The 18321-nt window shown below is 43.5% G+C and overlaps 2 protein-coding genes across 14 annotated transcripts in view; one reads left to right on the top strand and one right to left on the bottom strand.

Annotated features, from left to right (window-relative positions):
• Positions 1 to 2811, bottom strand: part of EIF4ENIF1 (eukaryotic translation initiation factor 4E nuclear import factor 1) — a 42901-nt gene extending 40090 nt beyond the window's left edge. For 2 of the 8 annotated variants that reach the window (XM_022551085.3, XM_022551083.3), the window contains exons 1-2: positions 2224 to 2329; positions 1461 to 1580 (exon numbers count right to left, since the gene is read on the bottom strand). In XM_022551085.3, coding sequence (XP_022406793.1) covers positions 1461 to 1580; positions 2224 to 2310 — 207 coding nt within the window. In that variant the 5' untranslated portion in view covers positions 2311 to 2329. The other 6 variants (XM_089894769.1, XM_022551084.3, XM_022551087.3 and 3 more) reach the window with 5 other exon arrangements.
• Positions 2812 to 5465: 2654 nt separating this feature from the next.
• Positions 5466 to 18321, top strand: part of SFI1 (SFI1 centrin binding protein) — an 81407-nt gene continuing 68551 nt past the window's right edge. For 2 of the 6 annotated variants that reach the window (XM_022551095.3, XM_022551102.3), the window contains exons 1-2: positions 5468 to 7150; positions 14891 to 15020. In XM_022551095.3, the coding sequence (XP_022406803.1) occupies positions 14923 to 15020 (98 nt within the window). In that variant the 5' untranslated portion in view covers positions 5468 to 7150; positions 14891 to 14922. Of the gene's footprint in view, positions 7151 to 14890; positions 15021 to 18321 lie in introns of all 6 variants that reach the window. The other 4 variants (XM_089894765.1, XM_022551103.3, XM_022551094.3 and 1 more) reach the window with 4 other exon arrangements.

An 18321-nucleotide genomic window follows, 5' to 3' on the forward strand; every position in this document is an offset into this window, starting at 1 on the left:
CTGAATTCACATGACCTTATATCAATAAGAGCAGTTTAAATCACTTTCCCTTCATTTAATAAGCTTTTCTCCATTCAGATTTCACCTGTCAACATTTTAGGTAATGAATTTAAGTTGTGAAATACTATACAAGCACTCTCAGGTTTGAGAGAAACTATATTTGGGAAGACCAAATCTGAATGAAGAAGTAAAGTGCTTTCTATCAACTCACATTCTGTCATGCCAAAACAGATTGTATTAATACAGCAATTAACCAAAACTCTTTTACACCTGAAAACACTCTTTTCCTCAAGTTTTTTTTTAATGCTAAAAATGAATATTACTCCGACAGCATCGAATAGTTTATCAAGTAGTTAAGAGTAGTAGCATCAGTACACAAACAAAGCCCGAGTTTAAAATACTAACCAATCAGTATCCTGGGAAGCCAGGGATGATAACCACGTTAGAATCCTTGATGGGGTTCACACCAGGGAAGTAACAGATATGGGCCCAACTAGGACACAACCCTTCCCGTCAACAGTCCCATGCACATTTTATGTACTCCAGCTCAACACAGTTCAGTGCACTAGGAAAGAATTCACTGCTCCGGTCAACCTCTTCAGAAATGTTCAGTAGCCCACAGGACAGTGAAACAATAGCTTCAATAAATATACAAACTTGAGGTGATTCCTCCTCCCCCACTCCCCTTAAAGAGGAGATATCTGGAGGAGTTTTAAATCACCACAAGTTTTTAGCTTGAAGTCTTAACTTTTGTTGAGTCCATATGCATTTTACAACAGGAAGTAAAAAAAAAAAAAAAAAAAAGAATTAAAAAATCTGGTTACCCTAGGCAAGCACACCAGAGTATTCCTGTGGGGAGTTCGCCTCTCAAGGAAACATCAATACAGAGGACACTGATTTCTGTGAGGCATCCCAGAGCCGAAATCCCTACTCTATGGAATGTAAGTCAATAACACACCAATTACACAGCTGTTACAGAATTTGTCTGCCAACGTATACTGATCCACAAATTCACACAGGGAATATCAAGCCAATATTCCCTTCACCTGAAGGCTACTTAGGGGCAAATTCTAGTTTAAACTCTGGGTATTCACACTGCAGAAAAAAGTTCAAAGCAATGCTTTACTAAATCTAGTTAATATTTAGTTCACATAGTGACAGAATGAGACTACCACTTTAAATAATACTAATGAAATTCCTACACAATGTTACTAATCTCCTCACCTATAAAGAAACACTATTTCATTAATAACAAAGCCTACTTTTTTTTTTTTTTTTTTTGCGGTACGCGGGCCTGCGGAGCACAGGCTCCGGACGCGCAGGCTCAGCGGCCATGGCTCACGGGCCCAGCCACCCCGCGGCACGTGGGATCCTCCCAGACTGGGGCACGAACCCGCGACCCTAGCATCGGCAGGCGGACTCCCAACCACTGCGCCACCAGGGAAGCCCACAAAGCCTACTTTTGTATAGCGATGCGGGGATTTGGAGGCCAGTTGCTTCTTCAGGTCAAGGAAGGCATCTCCATTTTCTGTTTCACCCACACTTCTATCCATGGCTCCTTGGTCTACAGTTCTTTGCACCTGGAAGAAATCAGCACAAAACTGTCACTGACAACAATAAATTTTCAGAAGTCCTGACTGTTTAAGAAACGGAAATTCATATCTCTTAGACTGACTACCTTTAGAAAACCCTCACCCAACAATTACGCTATAAACCAGAACCCACTTGGAAACAGAAACACTGGTACTTAGATACCTCTTCTATCAAAGAGCTAAGCATCACAGGATAAGGTGCAACATGCCCAAATCAGGGTCCACCCTTTAAGCAGTTTTAATACAAAAAGAAACCAACATTAGTCGCTGCCACCCGTGAGGGCCGTTCAGGCAGTAGTGTGGAAGTTTCTCGGAGTGGGGGCAGGTAGGAGACTGGCTGGAGCTGGGGATCCGGGAAGTCGGGCAGTGGTAAAGTGCCTGTCACTTGCCAATGGACGGCGCCAGCTGCCCCTTGTTACCGGAGGCCAGGGACTGGGGACGGGGCCAGAGCGCCCCTCACTAGGCCAGCCACACCTGTGGACATGTCAGGGGAGCCCCTGGCAAGGAAGGGGCGAGCGCAGGCTTCAGCTCCAAAGCTCAGCTTCCCCTGGCCGAGACCCCAACCCCCGGCCTCTCGCGCAGGCCCCGACACAGCGGCCTCCTTTGGAGAATGGGCGGGGACAGTACTCACGGAGGGGAGGTGGGCCGGAGGAAGCGGGGAGGCCGAATCCCCCGGCCCAAGCACTCCGAGCTGGAGCCGGTACAGGCCCGCCGCCATCCGGCCCGGCGGCTCGGGCCCCGCCAGCCCGCCCGCTGCCAGCCGGCCGCCCCGCTGGCCCCGCGCCCCGGCCCGGCCCCCGCGCGCGCCCCGGCGCTCACGCCCGCGATCCTGGGCGCAACGCACCCGCGCCCCTTCTCTTCCCGCGGGCCCAGGCGCGCGGCGCCCCGAATCCCGGCGCCCCCACCGCCACCCAGCCCTTACTCGGTGCCTCGGCCGCCGCTCCCCTGCCCGTCGCCCGCGCCGGTCCGAGGGCTGCTCCGCGCGGCCTTCGCTCTCGCCCCCCCCAACCCGCTCGGATTGTCTCCCTTCAGCCGCCGTAACCGCAGCCCAGCCCTCCGCCCCTCCTCCCCAGCCCCCTCCCCCTTAATATCTCTCTCCACGCACCCGGGCCCCAGCGCAGCCTTCGCCGACGCGCGCCCGGATGTGAGGTGTCCGCGGCGGTGCCGGCCGGAAAAAGGAAACATCGCGGCGCGCTCCCTGGGCGCCGGCCCCTGCGTACGCACGGCGGCGGGGAGGCGGAGGCCGGGAGGGGATGACGGCAGGGGGAGGAGGCCTGGCCGGGGGCCGCGGAAACCCTCCCAGGTGTGCTCAGGCGGTCGTCGTGGGCAGCCCTGGGGAGGACGCCCAGTCCCACGTGCGCTTCGGGGCGGGGCCGAGCTTGAAGCCTGCGACCCCCGCCCGGCGGCTCTCCAGGGAGGGTGACCGTGGTCGGGCAGTGGGTCGGCCGCTGCGTTTGCACGGTTCGCGTCGGCGGAGAACCCTGGGGCTTCGGCAGCGGGAATCTTGAGTTAGGCGAACTTGAGGGCTGTGCGCCTTCCGGTTGGGGTTCGAACCTTGGCTCTTTTTTTTACTGGTGGTGTAATCTTGGGCAAAGTTCTGACTTCTGAGTTTCGCTCTTATTAAAATGGCCTCTACGTGTATGAGGAATAAGCGAGATTACGCGTTGCTGCATTAATAAGCAAACTTGCCACGGTTGCTTTTGAATGAGCTACAGGCGACTGACAAATTCATTGAAGTGTTCTTTCCCGCCCCATAGCCTGCACGGGAAGAAGTGCAAGTGCGTTTGGGTGAAAGATGAAACTGCGAATGTCAGGCGGTTAGTATGTAGTGCTGAGACCAGCTGACGGCCACACAGACGCACATATAATTTTCCTCCTCTGTGAACAAATGAGAGTAATTGCCATGCGGGGAGGAAAGGTTTGACGGAGATCACGTGTGAGCCGGTTTCTGCCCCGTGGGACAGTGGAATGATACACGGCTTTGGAGGGAAATGTAATTTTTCTCGCCAAAGTATAGCGAAGTCTACATTTCTTTGAAGGGGCCTACTTTCTTTGAGCTTCACTTGTGAAATCAGCCGATTGGGCAGTGATTGCGCACTAAGTGCCCGTCCTTGTGTATTGGCAACGGACAAAACAATTATGAAAATTTTTCTTTTCGTCTGTAATGATGAATAAAATGAGTTTCTCACAACTATCCTCTCTCTGCAAGCCACTGTGGGGAAGTGGAGAAGGCCTATTTTTTTGAAGCTCTTAAATTCTGGCTCTGCCACTCAGTGTGAAACCGGAGCCAGTCACTTCACTTTTTTGAACTTGTTTACTCATCTATGAAAGAGAGATAGCAGGGCTTCCCTAGTGACGCAGTGGTTGAGAGTCCGCCTGTCGATGCAGAGGACACGGGTTCGTGCCCCAGTCCGGGAAGATCCCACATGCCGCAGAGCGGCTAGGCCCGTGAGCCATGGCCGCTGAGCCTGCGCGTCCGGAGCCTGTGCTCCACAACGGGAGAGGCCACAACAGTGAGGGGCCCGCGTACCGCAAAAAGAGATAGTAGTACCTAATTTTCAGGCTTTAAAGAGATAACATTAAAACCACTGTTCTGGTTATCTTTTGCTGTGTAACAAACTATCCCCAAATTCAGTGGCTTAACCCAACATTTATTTTGCACCAAATCTGTAATTTGGGGTGGTCCTAACTGGGACAGCTGGTCTCTGCTCCCTTCAACATCAGCTGGAAGGCTGTGTGCTAGGAACATCTAATGGCTCACTCACATGTTTGGTGGTTGTTGGTGGCTGTCAGCTGGAACCAATGGAGCTACTGCTGGAACACTTAAACCTGGTCTCTCTGTGGTGTAAGCTCCCTCATAACATGGTGGCTAGATTCCCAGGCAAGTGTCCAATTAGGAGAGGGCCAGACAATTGTACAGCCTAGCCTTGAAGTCACTGTCTCTTATGGCACATGCTGTTCCTTAGATAGGCATCGCTAAGGCTGGCCTATATTCAAGGGAAGAGGACTTAGACTACACCTTTATACGGGAAGAGTGTCACAGAATTTGTGGGCATATTTTTTAATTACCACCAGCCATATATGAAATGTGCTCAAGGCATTGTAGGTATTATCATAAAGGCCTGGCCTGAAGCTCATTTCCTGGGTCTTCTGGTCTATCCTATGGAGGATGTACTCTTCCCCCAGGCTCTTCTTTAATGTCTTGTAGAACCATGTTCTCAACTCACTTCTTACCTCTCAAAGCCTTAATCTGTCCTTATTAAAGGAGAAGACAATTATTACCTAGGAATAAAGGTAATCATTTACTAAGGGAGGGCATCTGTGAACTTCTTTCACCTGTGTCATGTAAAAGCTAGACGCTTGCAAATCCTTGTTTCATTGTTGGTTTTGAATGTTATTCTCTTTGGCAGGAATGATAATTTGTAATTCTAAATGCCCCCTTTTGCAATGAAAATGAATTTTCAAATATCAGTATAGGAACCCCTTTGAGAGAGTAAGAGAAAAAAGATTCTACTTCTTTACTAAATATTTGTAAGATCTTGGTTTAGGTTCAAATTCTTGTTTCAAATATTTGGCATAAAGAGACTCCCAACTTTCAGTCAGTTGGGGAAATTAACAGTCCAAGAACAGCAGAGAAGCAAATAGAAATCAGAAACCTAAAAATTTTGAGCAGCCTCAACTCAGACCTCCACTGCTCTCCACATTTCTAAATGAGCTTTTTCCTACTCAGCTTTTCTTTCTCCAAGGGTAATCCCTACTTCCAAGAAAATAGGATTTGAACAGTTTCACAGTTGTGGCATCATGTATTCAACGACTACAAAGAAATTATTAAGAAACTTCTGTAAGACCATAGAGCAAATTATTTGCTGAGCCTAAACCCTTTCTGGCACTTTACATCTTTGATTTTATATATGCAAAGTAGTTAAAAGAGTCTGACATCACCAAGCGCTGCTGCACTAGCTATTGTTATTCTATATTGTTATCTAATCTTACCCAATGGGACTAATTATTTTCATTATAATGCAAATGCCTTTAATTCCTTCCTAAATTAGTCAAAGCTGATGGTCGTAAATGCACATGACAAAGTATCAGCAAATCATTTAGAAAGCATGCTTACTGATTTTTCATCCTGTATTGTCATAATTTATATAAATGTAATTTAATAAAGTACTCATAAGAGTAACATTACAGTAAGTAAATATTAGTTACAGTGTTAATCAGGAGTTTGAAAGTAACTAAATTATTTAAAAACTACTTTGCCACATAACTTCAGATTAAAGATTGGTTCCCGTGTCCCGCTAAAATGGAACTTCTTTTAAACACTTTTAATTACAAAAATTAACATAGGTTAAAAAAAAGAGCAAAAATGCAAATTACCTGTGATTCTAATACCAAGGCACCCAACAAGTTTTTTTTCCTTCATGTTTTTAACGTAAAATCTTTCAGGCATTTAAATGCATAATGCTAGCCTTTGTTTTGCGCTCTCCACCAGAAATATCAAATGCTTTCAAATGATGCTTTACGAAGCACAGGAGAAAAGGATATAAAAATGCCCTACCTTAATAACTTACAATGAAAAATAATCTGAAAAAGAATAGTGTGTATATATATACATAAAACTGAATCACTTTTCTGTATACCTGAAACTAACAGCATTGTAAATCAACTATTCGTTAATTTAAAAAAAAATGCCCTACCTACCCATGCCCACTTTTTAAAATTTGGGCCCACTCTGATCATCTTTTAAATTAATGACTATTTACTAACAATGCTTGTTAATTACATTTTAAAAGTAATGGTTAAGAGACGCCATCAACCTGGGATAATCTTAATTCGCCGGTGGCGCAGCCCTCACCCGCGCGGTCAAGATTGACGACCTCCCAGTCTACGAATGCGCGCGCCCCAGGCCCCGGGGACCGGCTTGCGTTCCCCGGAAACCATCGAGAGCCAGAGAGGCTCACGCGGGAGCCGGGAGGTGGGGGAAGGAGGGCCTCGGTCCGCGCTGGCCTCTACACGGGAGCCTCGTCCCTGGTGCTTGCCACGCGAAGCGTAACTCGGGAATCCGCTTCAAGACAGCTCCCACTCCTCGTATCTAAGAGTAGCAGTGGGAGGCTGAGCTGTGAAAGAAGCGAGTAGGCCACGGGGGCAGAGAGCGCTCCGCGGAGCCGCCCTGACAGCGCGTCTATCCACACACCTCAGGGCCAACTCGCATTGCTGGGGCTCTAAAGCGGCCACGGGTAGGTGAGTCGCCTGCTGCCCTGAGGCTCGGCTAACTCCCGGATCTTGGGCTGGGCGTCCCTCACGCACGCCTCGTCGCCGTGGAGACGGGGGCGGGGCCGGCGCAAGATCTGCGTCCTAAGGGGCGGGAAAGCGCGGAGGCTGGCGTAGGCCGCGCGGGCTTGAGGAGGCTAGACCACGTCTGCCGGGATTTCTCTGAAGCGTGAGGCGGGAGTGCTCGGCCTCTCCGGCCGGAGCCCAGCGACGAGCGCACTTCCCTCCGAGCCTGGCCGGTGACTGCCCTGTGGGAGCGTCCGTTTCCTCCTCCTCTAGAAGTGCAGGTGAGGCTACCTCCCCATGGGGCTGAGGTCCGAGAATGGAGGAGAGGTGGAAAAGGCGCGCAGGACGGCTCCCGGGGCCCACGTTCCTCGCCCGACGACCTCCTGCGCGTCTGGGGCGCCGCAGGCGGGTGCTGGTGCCGCGTCAGTGCAAGGCTTGTTAGCGTGCGCGTATCCGAATTCGGGGTTTCTGTATCCCTGCTGCGTGGCCGAGCGACGGGCGAGGGTTTTCAGACTGTAGGGGCCACACCTGAGCCCCGAGGGCCAATTGGGCAAACACCCGCAGCGGGAGATTAGTGCTCCGTTTTTATTTGATGGGAGGCCGTTCATATTTATTGTTAATCTCTGGATTATAGTAAAGATTTGTTATTCGTTGACTGAATCGTGTTAGGGCCCTGAGTACCAGCCCCAGCTGTCCTACTTAGCTGGTGACCTGAGGCACTTCTTCTTTAAAATAAAGATGGTTACCACCTGTTGGGGTGGTTGTATTAAAGCAGATAATTAATGAAAACTGTTTAGTACTGTGCCTGGCACAGAGTACCAGCTCCATGAATGCTATTTTGAATCTAATCTATACACTCTAGGTGGCATGGTACCCGCCTAAGTGCCATGGAAATATGAGACTTGGAGGTGTCATGGAAGGCTTCCTGGAAGAAGTAGTTGAAGCTTATTCTGCGACCTAGTATATAAATTGGGGTATTTTCTTGCTTTTCTTTAGTAAGATCATTCATTTCTCAGTTATTGTTAGGAGCTGCAGAATACCGTAGAAACTTCTTTAAGATACTTTTACATTTTTCGAATTCACATGTGTATTTAAAAATTAATATTAAAACCTTAAATTAGAAAATAGTCTCCAGGCTCTAATTCCAATTTCCATTCTGTTCCTCCTGATGTTATTTGTAAATTGGAAGTAAATAACCTTATAGGTGATATTTCTTGATTTGTTAGGTTTACACTTTAAGTGTTGACCATTCATGGGAGATGCACAGGTTTTCTTCCCTCATCTTACCAACGTGGTTATGTGGTAATTTGTTGTTAATAGTCAGTGTTTACATTATATAACAGATATTCACTGCTGAACCGAGTAGACTAACTGCAACTCTTCCTTTCTCTTACATCCCGTCATTTTTTCTGAGAATTAATAATTGTCTTATTTTCCTAGTGTTCCATGCACAGATCACTAATGTTTTTTTCTGAATGCTTCAGTATTTCTCATAGACCTGTCAGTAATTTTTTGCATACTCTCAAAACCATCAGTTCCATTTCTTTCCTGGAGACTTTCCTCTTCTGCTCTAATCTGTTCTGGTGGCTCTGTGCCCGCCGTTCCCAGTTCTAATCCAGAGACTTACTTTGACATCTGTCCTGGAATTTGTTTCTTTTTACTATTCTTTTGTGTTAGATTCACTGTTCCCAGATCCCTGGTTTTTTTTGTTTTTTTTTCTTGATTTATTTCCTTGGTTTTTGGAGCACATTTTCCTGTAATACTACTACTTTTAGTACTTCTTCCTCCTCTTCTTTTTTTAATAGCTTTATTGCGATATAATTCACATACCATACAGTTCACACATTTAAAGTGTTCAGTTGTTTTTAGTATATTTCCAGTTATCCAACCATAACCTTAATCAATTTTAGAACATTTTAATTACCCAAAAAAGAAACCCTTACCTATTAGTAAGTCACTTCACTGTTTCCCTTCAATCCTCCCAGCTGTAGGCAACCACCATTTTACTTACAGACTCTATAGATTTTCCTGTTCTGAGCATTTCATATAAATGGGATCATACAATACGTGGTCCTTTGTTATTGGCGTCTTTCACTTAACATAATGTTTTCCAGGCTCATCCATGTTTTAGCATGTAACAGTACTGCATTTCTTTCTATGGCTGAGTAATATTCCATTGTGTGGATACACCATATTTTGTTTATCCATCCTTTAGTTGGTGGGCATTTGGGCTTCTACTTTTTGGCTATTACGAATAATGCTGCTACGAATATTCATGTACAAGTTTTTGTATAGACATACGGTTTCAGTTCTCTTAGATATATACCAAGAGTGGGATTGCTGGATCAAATGGTAACTCTGTATTTGTCTTTTTAGTAACTGCCAGGTTGTTTTCCAAAGTGGCTGCACCATTTTACATTACTACCAGCAGTGTAGGAGGGTTTCAGTTTCTCTACATCTTCACCAATACTTATTATTATCCTTCTGTCTTTTTGATTATGGCCATTCTGATGGGTACCTCATTGTGATTTGATTTTTATTTCCCTGATGGCTAATGATGTTGAGCATCTCAATGTTCTAATTGGCTGATTATATATCTTCTCTGGAGAAATATCTAGTCACATCCTTTGTCCATTTTTAAATTTGGTTAATTGTCTTTATTATTGAGTTATAGGAATTTAAAAAATATACTCTAGATACAAGTTCCTTAGCAAATATGCAAATATTTTTCCCATTCATTGAGTTATCTTTTCACTTTCTTTTTTTTTCTTTTCACTTTCCTGATGATGTCCTTTGAAGCACGAATGTTTAATAAAAACAAAATTTATTTATTTAATTTTGGCTGCTCTGGGTCTTAGTTGCGGCACACGGATCTTTAGTTGTGGCACGTGGACTTCTTAGTTGTGGCATGCATGCGGGATCTAGTTCCCCGACGAGGGATCGAACCCCGGGCCTCCTGCATTGGGAGTGCAGTCTTACCCACTGGACCACCAGGGAAGTCCCACCAATGTTTAATTTTGATAATGTCCAGTTTTCCTGTATCTTCTCAATAAAGGCATTATCTTAAGCCTTTTCTCCTTGCATGTTGGAAAAAGTGTTTGATCTACCCTGACATTTGGCCTTGGTTCAGGACCTCTCATCTGAGGATTTACATCTTTCAGTTTTGAGACAATTCTTATTTCTTTGATAATTTCTTCCTCTTTCGTTCTCTCATATCTCTCTGGAATTCCTGCTAGTTATATATCTGATCCCCTGGATTGAGCCTTTGATTTTCTAACTTTATTTCCTTTTGTCATTTTCCCCCCTCTTCCTATTTCTGGGACATATTAGCCACCTTCTAACGTTTTGATTCTCCTATATCTTTCTTGTTCTCTTTTTGTTTTCTTTTAAATAATACCCTTATTTTATTCTATGTGTATATAATATGTTCTCTTATCTCACTGAGGATATTAATCATAGGGTTTTCTTTTTTGTTGTTGGTGGTTTTTTCTTTTCTTTCCCATATTGTCTTTGTTTACTCCAGAATTTTAAAAAATTTTATTATGAAGAATTTCAACCGTGTATAGTATGTACCCATCACCCATCTTCAAAAATTAACTCATGACCTATCTTCTTTCATTTATATCTCTGCCACTGTATTATTTTTGCTTTGTTTTTTATTTTGAAATCATCTCAGTCTTCAGAGAAGTTGCAAAAATAATACAGAGAACCCCCATATACCTTTATTCACATTTACCACTTTTTAGCTTTTTTTTTTTTTTTAAATCATTTTCTCCATGATTGTCATAAGATGGGGGTTATCCAACTCTACAACTCCCTCCACATTTGTCTCTGGGCATTTTGTGTATGGATAAGCCCTCCTTTCTACCCCATTTATCTAACTATCTGTTCATCTCTTATTGTCAGATTGGACTCATGGATTCCCATTTTGTTTAATGTGTTATAATTTATTACTGTCCTTAATTATTTTGGTGCTTAAATTTATATTTTATCTGTAAATTGTTATCCGTATTCGGTAAAAGACACAGTATCCTTTTAAAAGAACCAACACCACTATCACAGCAAAAAAAATGATAATTCTTTAATAACTCATTAAAACATTAAGTTTAAATTTCCCTCATTGTTTCATATTTTTTGTTTGACAGTTGTAGTTTGTTAAAACCAAGATCCAGAATCAAAGTCCATGCATTACATTTGGTCGATAAGCATCCTTTTTTTTTTTTTTTTGCGGTATGCGGGCCTCTCACTGTTGTGGCCTCTCCTGTTGCAGAGCACAGTCTCCGGACGCGCAGGCTCAGTGGCCATGGCTCACAGGCCCAGCCGCTCCGCGGCATGTGGGATCTTCCCGGACCAGGGCATGAACCCGTGTCCCCTGCATTGGCAGGAGGACTCTCAACCACTGTGCCGCCAGGGAAGCCCGATAAGCATCCTTTTAAAAATAATTTTTTAATTATAATTTTCTTAATTTTTATTTTTTAAAATTATTATTATTTTTTTGGCTGCATTGGGTCTTCGTTGCTGCACATGGGCTTTTCTGTTGTTGCAGCAAGAGGTGGCTTCTCTTGTTGTGGAGCATGGTCTTTAGGCACGCAGGCTCAGTAGTTGTGGCTCACGGGCTCTAGAGCGCAGGCTCAGTAGTTGTGGCTCGCAGGCTTAGTTGCTCCGCGGCATGTGGGATCTTCTTGGACCAGGGATTGAACCCGTGTTCCCTGCATTGGCAGGCAGATTCTTAACCACTGCGCCACCAGGGAAGTCCCAATAAGCATCTTAAGTCTCTTTTAATGTATAAGTTTTCCTATCTTTCCTTAGCAGTTTATTGAAAGAACTGAGTCGTTTGTCCTGTAAAGTTTCCTACATCATTGATTTTGCTGATTTTAAAGTCATTTTTATTTGTCCCTTGTATTTTTTGTAAGATGGTACTTAGTTCTAGATGACGCTTGATGATATTTAGTTTCAAGTTTTTGGCAGGAATACATCACAAGTAGTGGCGCTTCCTCAGGATTCCTTTGTTTTGGTTTCATTCTTTCTTTTTTTTTCTTTTTATAAAAAAATTTTTGGCTGCACTACGTGGCATGCGGGATCTTAGTTCCCCAACCAGGGATCAAACCCATTCCCCCTGCATTTGAAGCGGAGCGTCTTAACCATTGGACCACCAGGGAAGTCCCATATTTTGGTTTCATTCTTTTTTGTTGGAGGTCATTTCCAAATGTCTTGTGATTCTTGACTGTCCGTTCATACTTGAGTATCAGCAACTGAGAAGTTAATCGGAAGCTTCCAGTGTCTGAGCCCGCTTGTCAGTTTGTGCGCTTTTCTCTAGGGGCAAGCCTGCCTTTTCATTGATGGAGGTGGGGCACAGATGTCTTTATTTCAAAGTCTGTTAAGTCTTATCTACTTTTGAGAAGACTCTTCCAGTCTTCTGATTGGGAGCCAAGAAGTGTAGCTGCCAGAATTCTGCATGGAGGCTGGGGGGAGGGAGCTGGATACCCTACCTAGCAGGGTTGGGGAAGAGACTAGGGGCCCCAAATGCTCACCAAATAGACTTACATTCAGTCCCCTCATTTGTGGCCTGTGGCTTCAGTTCTGAGCGCCTTTCCTTGTTCCTTCTAGTTCTGAGCGCTTCGGGAATTCTATTGGCCTGCTTCTCTTTGGTATCCCACTCTGTAGGTTTTCGCTTCTTCAAATCTGTTAGGCCAGTTAATTTTCTTCCTAGTTGTTGCAAAAATTTGTGGAAACCTTTCATTTCCTGTGATCTCTTCTCCCATCTCATGGACCTTATGGTTTATACCCTTTTATCCTTTACTGTCATCTTAGGAGGTCAGTCTGTAGGTTTATCTTGGAGTCCACACCTAATGATTTTTGTTTTTCTTGGGCTGTCTTTTATATTTGGTTATCATTATGTATATTCCAACTCAGACATAAGTTCATATTCATACAAATCCTTACTGAGATCAAACTTATGCCCTGATCTTTCCAGTATTTATGTATCTCACCTGTTAGTTTCCAGACAGTGTTTTAGGTCCTGAAAATACAGTAATGAGGAGATCAGATATGGCTCCTGTTTTCATGGAATTTATATTCTTTATTAAAAATTTTTTTTTAAATTTTTGTTTGCATTGGGTCTTCGTTGCTGCACATGGGGTTTCTCTAGTTGCAGCAAGCAGGGACTACGTTGTGGTGCACGGGCTTCTCATTGCAGTGGCTTGTCTGTTGTGGGGCATGGGCTCTAGGCGCGTGGGCTTCAGTAGTTGTGGCATGTGGGCTCAGTAGTTGTGGCTCGCGGGCTCTAGGGCACAGGCTCGGTAGTTGTGGCACATGGACTTAGTTGCTCTGCGGCATGTGATATCTTCCCGGACCAGGGCTCGAACCCATGTCCCCTGCATTGGCAGGCGGATTCTTACCACTGTGCCAACAGGGAAGTCCCTGGAATTTATATCCTAATAGGGAAGGCAGATATGTAAAGTAATTAGAATGTTGGCACAGAGTGTCAAAGGAGTCTGACTGCAGAAAACATTCCATAGCATCATTATTAAACCTAAGGCAGTGACCCATTTATTACAGCAGTATTTCACACCAAAAAAATCTCTATTTGAATCATCTTTCAGTTTAATTTATTTACAGAAATAGTCACTAATTGTGACTTTTGTTACTTGGAATGTAGTACCGGAAAGACTAGGACATAGGTTTGAGCTCAATAAGGACTATTCATTTTGTATGGATAAACTCTTTTCTGGCTAATTTCTTGTCTGATTGTCATTGATATATGTGACCTGATTATAAAGGGTAATTTCATTCTTTTAGAATTAATGTCTCATGAATGCATCACAGTTACTCAACACGGGACGTGTTTGTTAGCTTTCCTCCACCACATACTTAAATTTTCCTCCTTTGTTTTACTACTTAATGTTAGTTTCCAAAGGTTGCCGTAACAAAACCCACAAACTGGGAGGCTTAAAACAACAAATTTATTGTCTGATAGTTCTGGAGGCTGGAAATCTGGAATCAAGATGTAGGCAGGGCCATCCTCTTTCTGAATGCTCTGGGGAAGGATCTGTTCTGTGCCTTTCTCTAGCTTCTGGTGTTGCCAACAGTCCTTGGTGTTCCTTGGCTTGTAGACCCATTACTCCAGTTTCAGCTTTCATCCTAATATGCTGTTCTCCTTGTGTGTCTGTGTCTTCACATGGCATTCTCCTCTCTGTGTGTATCTGTCCCTCTGTCTCTTCTCCTCTTTTTATAAAAACACGAATCATTATTGGATTAAGGGTCCACCCTATTCCAGTAAGACCTCATCCTAACTTACATATAATTACATCTGCAAAGGCTGTTTCCAAACAAGGTCACATTCATAGGTACTAGGGGTTAGAACTTCAGTATATCTTTCTGGGGGGCACAATTCAACCTACAACATTGCTATTCTTTGTACTAAGAAATAAATAAAAACTATGTTATTTATTAAGTTCATAATGAATATTATTGGTAGACTTTATCACTAAATGAAAATGAAAACTGTACACTGATCAAAAACTGCCTGAAGATTCTTATAGATAACATTGACAACCATAAATATTAATCTTGGAGTGGGGGGGAATAGGAAATCTTGGCCTCTACTGGTGTTCTTATGAAGGGAAGTTGAAGGTCTTGGAGCATCACCTGAACAGGATGGATGAGTCAGTCATAACCTTTTTAGTATGGCTCACTCTCCTCTCAGTTTTGTTTCTTAGAAAATAACTTTAAAAAATTTTGTTTTTAAATCAGCAACTTCCCAGGAATTCCTTGGAGGTCCAGTGGATAGGACTCCCACGCTTCCACTGCTGAGGGCAAGGGTTCGATTTCTGGTCGGGGAACCAAGATCCTGCAAACCACTCAGTGAGGCCCAGAAAAAAAAAAATCATTGACTTCCCATGTTCATCTATTGTTGAATTAAGAAGGAGGTGCAGGAGACTAGAAGCTGATGTGTAGCTGTTGAGGAATGTGGCTCCTTAGAGGCTTCAGGTAAATTACTCTCATTCTACTTTTTCTTATAGTTAGAAGAGGAAGATAAAAGACTTTTTGATTCATGAAGAATCTGCTCACTGAGAAGTGTGTATCAAGCCACTGGTTGAATTTTCATCAAAAAGGGATTAAGCGGAGAATGGAGAGGAAGGTTGATTCCAGGTGAGTGATGGGACTTGACAAAAAAGATAACTGAAACTATGGCCCATATAAAAGCCTGTAAATATTTTGTGTGTGAAAATAATAAATTTTTTAAAAGTAGTTTTTTCCTAAATCATGGGTAGTGAGATAGGAATTTTGGGTAACAGTTTTTTGTTGGTATTTTGGGTTTCTCATCTAGAGTATAGCGTATAATGCACATTTCATACTTTATGTTACAGTCAAAATCCATTTTGAGTGTGTGGAGATATCTGTCATTGAAATTTTGACTTTGAGCTGAAATAAGGATGATTTTCCCGAGAAGTTATAACATCGAGGCTAGCTAGTATATCTTTCTCCTACTTTTGATTGTGATTGCTTTCAGCCTGCTTTAAGGTTCTTTTGATTCCAAATAGGAGACTCCCAACTATGGCTCGCCTAGGAAAAAGGAGGGAGTTTACAAGAAGGAGACTGCAGTTTACTAACAAACCTCAGACTCACAGTGGCGGGCCTGTGACTTGCAGCTGGCCCTTCATGAGTATCCCCCCCCCCAAGAGGGATTGGTTCAGGGATGTGCATGTGACTGCATGGGGCCAATCAGAAGTTCTCCTCTAAGGCCGAGTCAGGCATTAAAGAGAGAGAGAGAGAAACCTACCTAATGGGTTGCTGTGGCAGCTGTTTCAGTCTCCACCCTGCATAGGCAATAGGGGACCCTATACTGTAGGAGTTACGCAGGTCAGCACACTGAGAGAAGCAGGAAGAGCTAACAATTTGAGACACCGGTTCTAGTCCTTGAGGCTCTGGTTCAGAATTCTTCTGAAGTACGTGAGCTAGGGAATTACCTCTTTGTGCTGGCTGTCTTCAATATAACCATCCAGATCTAATCTCCACTCGTGTATCCAGTGCTTCCCATTGGATTTGGCCAAAGAGGTGCTCTGGCAGGAGATAGTGAGGAGGGAGAGAGGAGAGTGAGGCCAGACTATTTATCCCCTTGGCTCCCTCCTTGCAAGATGCCTTGGGTTGGCTGTGTCCCTCTGCTGAAGCCCACGGTACCTCATAAGGTAGCAGACTTTGTATGACTCTCCTGGATTCTAGTGATTATTCTCTTTTATCCCTTTGGGCCTAGAGGTGGTACCGCCTTCGCTTTCACCAGCTTGAGGTTCCTGCACTTTCCCTAGTGGTTCGTCTACACCCATACCTTTGTTAATATGCCATCCTCAAATTATCCTGTGTTTAGTGTGTCATCTGTTTTCTTTTGGGACCCTTGAGAGTTTTTATCATGACTGGTGTTGGGTTTTGTCAAATATTTATTTGGCATCTATTGAAATGATCATGTGGTTTTTGTCCTTTTTTCTATTAGTAAGGTGTATTACATTAATCGATTTTCAGATGTTAAACTAGCTTTGTATTCCTAGGATAAATCCAACTTGGTCATAGTATTTGTTATATGGTTTTTGTATGTTGGATTTGGTTTGCTAATATTTTTTGATCATTTCTGTGTTTATAGCCACAAGGGATATTGGTCTATATTTTGTGTGTGTGTCATATCTTTGTCTGCTTTTGGCATCCGGGTGTGATACTGGCCTAAAAGAATGATTCTAGAAGTGTTCTGACCACTTTTGTTTCTGGAAGAGTTTATAGAGTACTGGTATCATTTAATTAATTAATTAATTAATTTTTTAAACATCTTTATTGGGGTATAATTGCTTCACAGTGGTGTGTTAGTTTCTGCTTTATAACAAAGTGAATCAGTTAGTTATACATATACATATGTTCCCATATCTCTTCCCTCTTGCGTCTCCCTCCCTCCCACAGATTCTTAACCACTGCACCACCAGGGAAGTCCCCATCATTTATTTTTTAAATGTCTGATAGAACTCATCAGTGAAGCTATCAGGATCTGGACTTTTGTTTTTAGGAAAATTTTTAGTTACTAATTCAATTTCTTGTTATAGATCTATTCAGAGTTTCTATTCTCTAGTCAGTTTTTGTGATTTGTGTTTTTCTGGGAATGTGTTCATTTTCTCTAAGTTGTCTAATTTGTTGGCATAAAGTTCATAGTATTCCTTTATAATTCTTTTAATTTATGAAGGGTCAATGATAATGTCCTTTCTTTCATTCCTACTTTTGGTGATCTGTGTCTTTTCTCTCTTTTTTCTTGGTTTTAGCTAAAAGGTTATCAATCTTGCTGAAGGGCTCCTGTTGTTATACTAACAGCAGCTAATCTGAGTTGGGTTCCTATTGCTTGAAACCTGGGATCCTAACTAACATACAGAAGTTTTTTATAGAATCGATTAGGTCTTGGACAAGGTGGAAGCCAGGTAGCTGGAGAGACCTATTCAGCAGTGTTTGGACCCTTCCTCCTGAGCAGTGCCATCTTTGTGCTTCACCCCCCACCTCCTGTTCAGACTGTGTCTCAGCTTAAAATTCAGTCCTGGGAGAATTAATCTGGTTCATCCAGCGTGAGTCAGATTTCTCCTGCTGCTCTAATCAAGTGGGACATGGAGCTCCCAGCACAGCTGCTGAGGTCCTACCCCTGCTGATCCCACAGAAGAGGGGTCCATCCTTGAAAGCTGAATCAACACCCTGACAGTGTTTACCAATGATCCACAGAGTACTCGTCAGGCCTGCCTTACTTTATCTTCTGAAGCAAATTAACCATGGCCTTAAAATGAAGCTCTGTTTCCTCAAATACTCTGCGGCTTTAGGTTGGGGAGCCTTGAGAAGGGAATGAATTCCCTAGGTATTCTGCCGTAAAGCAATCTGAGATCCCCTGTTGTGAGTCCTATAGGACTCCTTGGAGTTCCTTGACTCTCCGTGAACTTTCCTTCTACACTGCATGTGCCGAGTATTCCCACCCAACTCTTTCCAGTTCCCTACTCCCAGCTAATTTCTACTCATATTTCCAAACTCAACTCTAATATGATCTCCAGGAAGCCTCTTCTGACTACCCTATTCCCACCCAGTGTGTACATTCCCATAACACCCTAAATTTACCTTTTTCTTAGCATTTAACGATTGGTATTCTCATTGTCATCTCAATACACCATAAGCTCTTGAGAAACTGTCTTCTATAGATATTGGGTGTGTGTCAGTGTCCTATGCTTGCTGTAAGCTATCAATGTCTTATTTTCTCATTGTAAGACATGAGAAACACATTGAATACATATTTGTCTTCATAGCCCCTGGCCTTGCTGTGTTGCTGGGTGTATAGTAGGTCCTTGATACTGATTGAATAAACAAACATTACAGGATACACCTGCCAAGTAAACAGTTAAATGAATTGGTCAGTGCATGCCTTCCCCTTGGCACTTTTTTGTTTTTC

The sequence above is a fragment of the Delphinapterus leucas genome, chromosome 14 (assembly GCF_059928025.1).
Source record: "Delphinapterus leucas isolate spDelLeu-1000000601 "Yukka" chromosome 14, BTC_Dleu_Yukka2, whole genome shotgun sequence".
NCBI lineage: Eukaryota > Metazoa > Chordata > Mammalia > Artiodactyla > Monodontidae > Delphinapterus > Delphinapterus leucas.